The sequence below is a fragment of the Carassius carassius genome, chromosome 1, assembly GCF_963082965.1.
Source record: "Carassius carassius chromosome 1, fCarCar2.1, whole genome shotgun sequence".
Classification (NCBI taxonomy): domain Eukaryota; kingdom Metazoa; phylum Chordata; class Actinopteri; order Cypriniformes; family Cyprinidae; genus Carassius; species Carassius carassius.
The window spans coordinates 22,539,910-22,548,926 of record NC_081755.1 but is presented as its reverse complement, the minus strand read 5'-3'; the positions used below and the strand labels follow the sequence as shown (position 1 = coordinate 22,548,926).

At 37.0% G+C, this 9,017-nt stretch overlaps 1 protein-coding gene and 1 long non-coding RNA gene across 3 annotated transcripts; one reads left to right on the top strand and one right to left on the bottom strand.

Moving 5' to 3' along the window:
• Positions 1–697: 697 nt before the first annotated feature.
• Positions 698–4,285, bottom strand: LOC132111544 (uncharacterized). Of its 2 annotated transcripts, none has more exons than XR_009424822.1 (3): positions 4,084–4,285; positions 2,590–2,737; positions 698–1,290 (listed from the first exon to the last, which is right to left on the bottom strand). It is a non-coding gene; the product is annotated as an uncharacterized LOC132111544 (long non-coding RNA). The 2 variants fall into 2 exon arrangements; XR_009424824.1 differs by having other exon boundaries at positions 1,279–1,306.
• Positions 4,286–4,565: 280 nt separating this feature from the next.
• On the top strand, positions 4,566–8,719 carry gcat (glycine C-acetyltransferase). Its single transcript, XM_059551592.1, has 9 exons — positions 4,566–4,889; positions 5,648–5,778; positions 5,864–5,965; positions 6,055–6,201; positions 6,441–6,595; positions 7,337–7,419; positions 7,564–7,735; positions 8,029–8,150; positions 8,258–8,719. Exons 1-9 carry the CDS (start codon positions 4,667–4,669, stop codon positions 8,407–8,409), a joined length of 1,287 nt encoding a protein of 428 aa, XP_059407575.1. The 5' UTR covers positions 4,566–4,666; the 3' UTR covers positions 8,410–8,719.
• Positions 8,720–9,017: the final 298 nt, after the last annotated feature.

The window sequence follows — 9,017 nt, the reverse complement described above, 5'->3', positions numbered from 1 at the left end:
TTCTGAACGCTAAAATTATAAATGGGACACCCTACTGTACGGTCTCATGGACTTAACGGACACGCGTAAGTCCGTAAGACCGCAAGTGCACATGAAGTCTTTCATTTGGGACAGGGCCTCTAATCAGAGCTCTCAGACTATGCATGGTCAGCAAATGAGCAAATATTTTTCCTAAAAGGAATCAGCCTATCATGCATGCACTATTAAGTTTATTCAAATGTGTGCACAAAATAAAATACATAAAACAGAATTAATACTTTATTGTGACAAAACTGACAACATAAAAATGCAACACAACACAACAAACACGTGACACAAAATCTCAGGTCTCACAGCCTGTTCGGCCTGTTATAGAGAGGGTTTTGAGCTCTTCAACTGAGAGATCAGTTAGACAAGAGACCATCTTAATGACCGTTTTCAATGATTATATCCCAGATTTATGTATACATTCAAGAATTTCATACCAAGCCTAAAACAGATCATCCTCTTACAGCAGATGTAGTTAAAAAACAAGTTACATACATGTAACATAAATATGAATTTTATTTGTAAAAAAATAAAAAATAAAATAACACTTGCCATTAGTAACTTTTCACACCTTGAGTTTGTGGAGGATTTGTCTAAAGGTGTGAAAAGTTACTAATGGCAAGTGTTATTTTATTTTTTATTTTTTTAAAATAAAAAAATTTTAGGGACACCAGGGGGCTTGTACCATGATGGTGGCTGAACAAACTCAGGGTTACAGAATTATTTCTGAGTTGACAAAACCAATCCAATCCAATGCTGCTTTGATGGTACCATGATGCTGATCAACAACTTTCTCTGTCATCTCAGGCTTTGAGTTTATGGAGCGTATGCACTTAAAAGCGTGACATCAGTAAAGAACAGCAAATCATATGCCTTTTAACTGTTATTCTCTTCTCTCAAAAAACTGCTAAGGATTAACAGATTGAAAAAGTCGTAGAATGTGTAATATATCCAGTGAAACCACTACAAATTTCACAGCAAGGTGAAAAGAGCTGTCCGTGCAAGAGGACAACCACAAGAAAACATCTAGCCATGTCAGTGCATGTGAACTCTAAGCTCTTATGTAGCCTATTTTAATATTTTAATATTTAATATTTATATATTAATTCTAAGGCTTATTTATATTCTATATTATCAGAGATGCGTCACATTGCTTGAAGGCTCACTTCAGTGAGTCGAGAACAGCTGCAACTGGATCTCTCCACTTGGTAAATTAATCGTTCTGGGTGATCTGGGAACCAACAGGTTCCTGAAAATAATAGTCTTAGAAAGAAAGATTCTATCAGACACATCACTGTCAGGTCTACAAGATACTTGGGTTTGAAAAAGTAAAACAAATACTTCAATAAAGTATTTATTTATATTCAGCCTGTGCATAATTTGGAAGCTTGATGCTTTGGCTTCTTTAGGAACTATTTTCGTAAAAAAAAAAAAAAAAAAAACATTCTTACTTACTCGTCTTAAAAATACTGTTATTGAACTTTGGTATAAAAGGAATATCACACTTGCAATTGTGTGCTGCATGTCAGCCCTGATATTCTTGCTCATGATGAAGAAGAAATGAATGAGTGATTGAATTAATTTGACATTAAAAATCAACACTGTGGGTCAAATTAGATCTTAGCGACAACATTTGGCAGAGATTCCTATTACCATTAAATAGATAAGATTATGCTTAGGGCTGAAACGATTCCTCCTTACAAAAAAATGATCGAGGCAAATTCCTCTGCCTCGAAGCCTCTTTTAATTTATTTTAAATCTCACGTCAGGTTCTTTCGCAATGATTTTTTAATGTGACAACGCGTTTACGTCACCCACAAAGCGGAAGGAGACACAAGCGCTGCGTCCGAAATCGCATACTGCAAGAAGTCAGCAGTGTTTTGATGGGTGCGGCAGAGATAGAGATAGAGCTGGCATACCACAACTAGGGCCCTATGATTTCCACGATGCAGAAAACACAGAGGGAATCGCGAAATCCAGTCATAAAAACGGAATTTACAGTTTAACGCGGAATGTCACGGAATTTGCCAAATTTTGAATGAATTAATCAAAAATAGGTCATTGCACTTACATCAAATCACGATATGGACTAATATCTGTAAATATTAAGCCGGAACATTCTATTTAAATATGAATCCTGCATGTTCTGTGTGTCTCTGTTAATGAATGGAGCAGAAGAGCGTCTTCTTTCATTAAACACACTGAAGCGCGCGTGACACTCGCGGTGATTTCAGCGTCTGCTGTCTCACTAAATAAGGACGTGAACACATGAATAACATCTCCAGAATTGCTCTGACAGTCACTTCGTGAGCATTTGACTATGAAGGACAAAAATTTTATTTTACTAAACTTTACTAAAGTTTATTTTTGATGTATGCAATGCATTCTATGCATTTAAAAAATAAAAATATTTTTTTTTCTAAAAAAGGAAACTTAGTTGTTCATTTTAAGAGACCCAGGAGTTTTTTTTTCCTCTTGCATAATTAATATTGCACTTTAATTAAGCAAAAAAGCTTCTTTTTTTTTTTAAATGGGGTGAGAGTGCCAGTAACTCTGTCCCACCTTGATATTGGCTGGGGGAACATTGACATCAACCCCTCTCAGGAATTTGCAACAGATGTGGCTGGAGCAACAAAGATTTCCAGGGGGCCAGTGCTCCATCTTATAAATGCTTAACTTAAAGTTTTTTCATAATCTTGATCCACATGCTCTGGATAGAAAAAGAATAGAAAGGCTATTAGCATTGTACAATTGAAAACTTCAACACCATGTCAATCAATCCTTTAAAATTAAGAAATTCAGATGCAAATAATTTAGTTCTGATCTAAGTCTGTGCAGTTAGTGATCGTAAGACTGTCAGAAGTGTTTCACCTGTCTAAACTGTCCTGATAATACCTCCACCTTTACCATAATCCCATGGTCGTACAGTGCTTTCACCAAGAGATGGCGATGTTTCTTCAACTGAGAGCAGAACGTCTGTTAACGCATTACATAATCGCATTGGCTTTGGTCATAAGTTAACGTGTCAGTAATAAACTTTTATTATTTTCAGTGTTTAATTGGTACACACCAGGGTTGTCACGTCCACAGCAGCACAGGAATCTCCCGGCTATTCTTAGAGGCCACCATAAAAACCCAATTATTATTGCTGTGGTGAGAAATACTTAAATTAGGATAACTCTTAGAAAGCTAAACGTTATTGTAATCAAATATAAATCTGATCTTGATTTGCTATTTAATATGGTATTACTAGCATCAATAAATAATTGTCAAAATGTAATTTATAGTCAGTGCTTAAAAACTTATTGGCCAGTGTCCGATGATGCTTTAAAGTCATTGTTTATCCATTTAAACATTTAGCATTGCATAAATTCGTCTGAAATGGCGATTATTATACGTTTCGATTAATAATGTAGTCTATCTTGTTAAAAACAGTAAGTTACAGGAAGAGAAAGCAAATATAAAATCTGTGTGAGCAATACATAGTTTGACAACGCGCATACAGCTAAAACAGAAAAATTCTGACCTCTTGTTACTGATTTCCAGATTGAAATCCATTCGTATTTGTCGTTTAAAGTTCGGTGTTTCGTTTTGTCTGTGGACGCAACACGAAAACATTTGCATTTCCCGCGGACAGAGAGCACACGCCCCCTCTGAGGCTCTGACGTTTCTGTTTCGTCAGGAGGAGGAGGAGTCTGTCAGATCATGCAACCGTGAACAAAATTAACTTGTGAGTTGTTTGAGCGTATTTATACTACAAATGAACATTTGTTCTGAACGAATTTCCGTAATATGAAACATTATATCAGTGTACTTTATAGGCTACCTATTATTTACCCGTCGATTTTGCAAACGTTACGTTATTAAAACATACGAGTTGCACATAAAATGTTTAATATTTGTAACTAACCTTAGTCTAAAGTAGATCATAACCACTAATAAAATACTATAAATAACCCGAACTGCTCTGTGTTCGTAATGGCTGCAAGTACATTCTTTTTTGTTCTAAAGATAAAAATGTAGGGAAACACTAACGTTAGTTTCATTAAAGCTTACCTTTTAAAGTTTTCCCCTCTCGCTCCTTTGCCTTCAAGGAGGTCCAATACAGTGCTAAAAAGGTTAAAGACGTACGTTGCCATGTTTAACACACATTTTCATAACCCTTCTCGAGAGTATTTTTTCTTCTGCAGAGCGCTGTTGTTGCGAGATATTACCGCGAAAATGACGTGCTCAAGTTCCACACTCACTGGTCAAACGGAAGTCCTCTGTCCAACATCTCTTTTTATCTGGTTCTACATTCGCCCATTAATTTTTATGATCCTTCAGGTGTACAATAGAGCTTACAGTAGCAGTCGCTGACAATAACATATCTATCTATCTATCTAGAAAGCTAGAGCGTGTGTAAGTTGCTCGTTAGGCATCATATTTCTCTGCTGAAGCGCTGCGTTATAGTTACATTCTGCAGCCTGTTTCTTTAAATCGCAGACACCTCAGTTGCGCTACCATTGGACAAAGAGTGCAGCGCCCGCTCAGTGGCTGATATGTGGACGCCCATGTAAGTGACATATATCCGCCACCACGTCACTTGTACAGTCCCAATACTTCTGCTGTACTGACTGTGACAGACAGTGCTGGAGAAATGTCCCTTCGCTCCGCGGCTCGTGTCCTCAGTGCTCCCCTCAGGAGGGTGTCTCAGCCCCGCGCTGCTGGTGCGAGCAGAGCGTACGCGTCCGCGGCTCAAGCGGCGCTGTCGGTGCTGGAGAGCGAGCTGGACGCGATCCGGAACGCGGGCACATGGAAGGGGGAGCGGGTGATCACCTCCCAGCAGGGCCCGCGGATCTCCGTGGACGGCAGCAGAGGCGGTGAGCAGCACAGCAGAGTCTGTTATCACACAACATAATCCGTGGCTAATACAGAAGAATGATATGATTAGGCTGTGCATTCCTGGAGACCCCTGTCCTGGGGAAACGAAGTCAATAGCTTGCTGCTGCTTTAGTTTTCAACTTGCTGCATAAAAAAAAAAAAAAAAAAAAAAAAAAACTATAATTATGACAACACCTGTTTCCCTTATAAAATTCAACTTTATTTGTAGCTGCATGAGAAACTATAAAGCAAAGATATTTGAAATGAGTAGAATTTATGATTCTCAATATTTTAAAACTTTTCTATAGGTTTATGTTTTGATGCCTGAAATTAGTACTGCAGAGTAGACAAAAACATTATATTTAGTAATGTTATATACAATAACAGTAGTATTCATATAAAAATGTATTGTATGTTTATTGTATGCACAATTTCTTTAACCAAAAATATTTATTTTTTTATTAAAGATTTTATATATGTAATCATTATTATATATTTTAATACAATTATTTATTTTAATACAATTTAAGTTAAAAGTTTGGACGCATATGACTGAATTTGTTTATTTATCCTCTTAAAAATCTTCTAAAAGTTCTATGAGTAGTTCTCTGTTTACTAGTGTTTTATATTAGTTATTAAAGTACTTTTTGTAAATGTGTAATGTCCAAATGTGTAATGCACAACTACCGTAGCAGAGCTGAATTATTTTTTGTTTCTCTTCATCTTCTGATCCCATATTCCTCCCTTTTTGTTTCAGACATATTGAATTTCTGTGCAAATAACTACCTGGGTTTATCCAGTCATCCGGAGGTGGTGAAGGCAGGAATAGATGCCCTGCAGAAGTATGGCGCTGGCCTTAGTTCAGTTCGCTTCATCTGTGGCACACAGGTGAGAACAAATACTGTATCTGAACACACTGATAGCAGTGCTTACTGATGCCTTAAGATATATCTGTTAACTGTCTGTTCTCTAGAGCATCCACAAGAACTTGGAAAAGAAACTAGCCCAGTTTCATGAAAGAGAAGACTGCATTCTGTATGCAAGCTGCTTCGATGCTAACGCTGGTCTGTTTGAGGTCTGTTTTAACCGATCCTTATGTTATCCTGAGGTAAATAGCACCACTGCAAATAAACTGTAACGGTACATTGGCGCTCGTTGCATTAGGTCCTGTTGGGTCCTGATGATGCGGTGTTGTCTGATGAACTAAACCACGCATCTATTATCGATGGCATTCGATTGTGCCGTGCCAAGAGGTTCCGCTACAAACACATGGATCTGAATGACCTGGAAGAAAAGCTGAAAGAATCACAGGTAGATCACTGGATTTCATGCAAATCAGAGGTTGCACTGAAAGCTTCAAGCGGTTTATGCACATGGTGATATTTGAGTAATGTTTGTACTAAACTGACTGTGTTTTGGCTTGATAATGATTGGTTTGATGCAAAACAGAAAATATAATGCAACAATTTAAGTAGAAATGTAGAAACTTAATTCAAAAATTTTTTAGAAAATGATTTCTCGGTTCATGCACTGTATTTGTTTGTTTACAGTCCTCTCGTCTGAGGTTGGTGGTCACAGACGGCGTGTTCTCCATGGATGGTGATGTGGCTCCTCTGCAGGGTATCTGTGATCTGGCTGAGCAGTACGGTGCCTTGGTCTTCATTGATGAATGTCATGCCACGGGATTCTTGGGTCCCCGTGGTCGGTGAGTAAAAGAAAAACGTTGGGTTCCAGAAATAAAAATGCATGCTTTCATGTTCTCCATCAGGGCTTTGATTTTTAATTACATAAAATGTATTATATTTATTATATTTTATTTTCGTATATATATATGTGTGTTTGTGTGTTAGTATACATACTGTATTAGGGCCGTGTAAATAAATTTTATATATATATATATATATATATATATATATATATATATATATATATATATATATATATATATATATATATATATATATATATTATTTTTTTTTTTTTTTTTTTTTTTTTTTTTTTTTAATATAATATATATATATATATTTTTTTCCCAGCTTTTCTTCACTATCATGTAGGCCCATTTGTGTATATGTATATATATGTATGCTTGTATTGTAATATTTTGTAAAACATAAAATGCATTGCTTCTGTATGTATAATTAATAGCTTTAGATCAATAGTTTTAAATGTATCCATCGTTTTTATAGATTATCATTAGCAGTGCTTTATGTAAGTAGTTCTATCCTTCACTAACTAAGTAGACAGTCTATTTTTTTCCGAATTTCAAAAACCTTTGTAGCTCGTTGATTTGGTTCATGGCTTTATTATTCTTTAATGATTATGCTTTTTTTCCTGGAATGAAAGCAACAGAAAAAATGAGCAGGCATCAGAGTGTGTCACTCAAAGCCAAAATATCATATTATATTATTCTCCAAGTGGATGTTCATGCATTAATTTCCCACAGAGGAACAGATGAGTTGCTGGGAGTGATGGACAGGGTTCACATTGTGAATTCCACTCTGGGAAAAGCACTAGGAGGAGCTGCTGGTGTGTATAAATATCAAACATCATCTTTATGTAGTTAAGCTACTATGTCAGACAAAATAACACATTACATCGCAACCTTTCTTTGCTAAGAAGCCTGAAGCAATTTCAGTCATTTCAAACATGTACATTTCTAACTCTCTGCAGGTGGTTACACTGTCGGACCCAAGGCTTTGATTGAGCTTCTGAGACAGCGATCTCGTCCGTACCTCTTCTCAAACTCCCTCCCTCCTCCCGTGGTGGGCTGTGCCACTCGTGCTGTGGAACTGCTGCTGGCATCCAATGAAATTGCTCAGTCCATGGCAGCTAAAACCATGAGGTTGGACTTGAGTGGGCGCTCTGTGACATTTGTAGATTGGGTTCTGCCTTTTAGCTAGCGTTCGTGATCTCTTTTTGTGGAAACTAGATAAGCAGCCGAGTTTATAAAACAAACAGAGTGTGCTGTTCAAAGCAGCAGTCTGTCTGGGATGACATAGCTGTCAAAACAAAAAGAGCTGACTTTTGCTGGTTCAGTATGAAAGTATGAATGCTTTTAAGAATAAAGGTTTTTTTGGAGTTCATTGAGCTAATGATAACAATGGTCTGTTTTGTGCCTTTTCTTCTTTCCGAAAGGTTCAGAAACAACATGACCCAGGCAGGGTTCACCATTTCTGGCACAGCTCATCCCATCTGTCCTGTGATGCTGGGAGATGCTCGTCTGGCTTCACTTATGGCTGACGACATGCTAAAACTAGGTAAGAATTCAGACGTTGTATAGTCCATCTACATTTTTTTTTTTCAAAACAAATTATGCAAGCCTGGCAGCCTGTTTAAAACAATGGCTTTCTCACTTTGTCATCAGGAGTTTATGTGATCGGTTTCTCCTACCCAGTCGTTCCCAAAGGAAAAGCCCGAATTCGAGTCCAGATCTCTGCAGCGCACACTGACGAGGACATTGATCGTGCCATAGATGCCTTCATACAGACCGGCAGGAAGCATGGTGTCATTTCCTAATGTCAGCAACACAACTGACAAAGCTGTGGACTATTAGAGTGAGGCTTAAGTTACATATCATAGCAAAAAAAATTATCCTGCGATCAGTTAAGGTCAAAGATTATTTGTATATTTTTTGGTATTGAAGGAATAATTGACTCTATGCTTTAATAGTTGCTTTTTACAGCAGTCTTCTACACCAGAGATATACCAAATGTGTCGACTTTTTTTCAGCTAAGACGTCACATTAGCATTATTAGCACGTTTGTACTGATCATGCTCATGCGGCAGCTGTCCAAAGGTGGGTAAAAATTAAATGTCTCCTAGATTATTTACATGAGTTGACTACTTTATTTTACTACTTTCATAACCTACAAAATACAAGTTCTCTCATACAGCTGTATGAAATCAGACCTTGATCTTGATGTTTAATAAACAAAAATTTGTGTAGTGCAATGTCCATACAAACAATTTATCAAACAACATGCCCAAAGGGGGCATGCTTTTACAATTGAAACATCAAAACGGGTAACAAAATTTTAATATTTAGGTCTGTGGATTTATTCAAAATTAACATGGAAAATCCATAGTGACTACATTGTGAAGAAGTGTGGTAAATTACTAAATCT

Excerpts from the sequence above, each read along its gene's own strand:
- gcat (XM_059551592.1), top strand. The coding sequence starts at position 4,667 with ATGTCCCTTCGCTCCGCGGCTCGTGTCCTCAGTGCTCCCCTCAGGAGG. Across the intron at positions 4,890-5,647 it reads CGTGGACGGCAGCAGAGGCG|ACATATTGAATTTCTGTGCA; the intron begins GTGAGCAGCACA and ends TTTTTGTTTCAG. Across the intron at positions 6,596-7,336 it reads TTCTTGGGTCCCCGTGGTCG|AGGAACAGATGAGTTGCTGG; the intron begins GTGAGTAAAAGA and ends AATTTCCCACAG.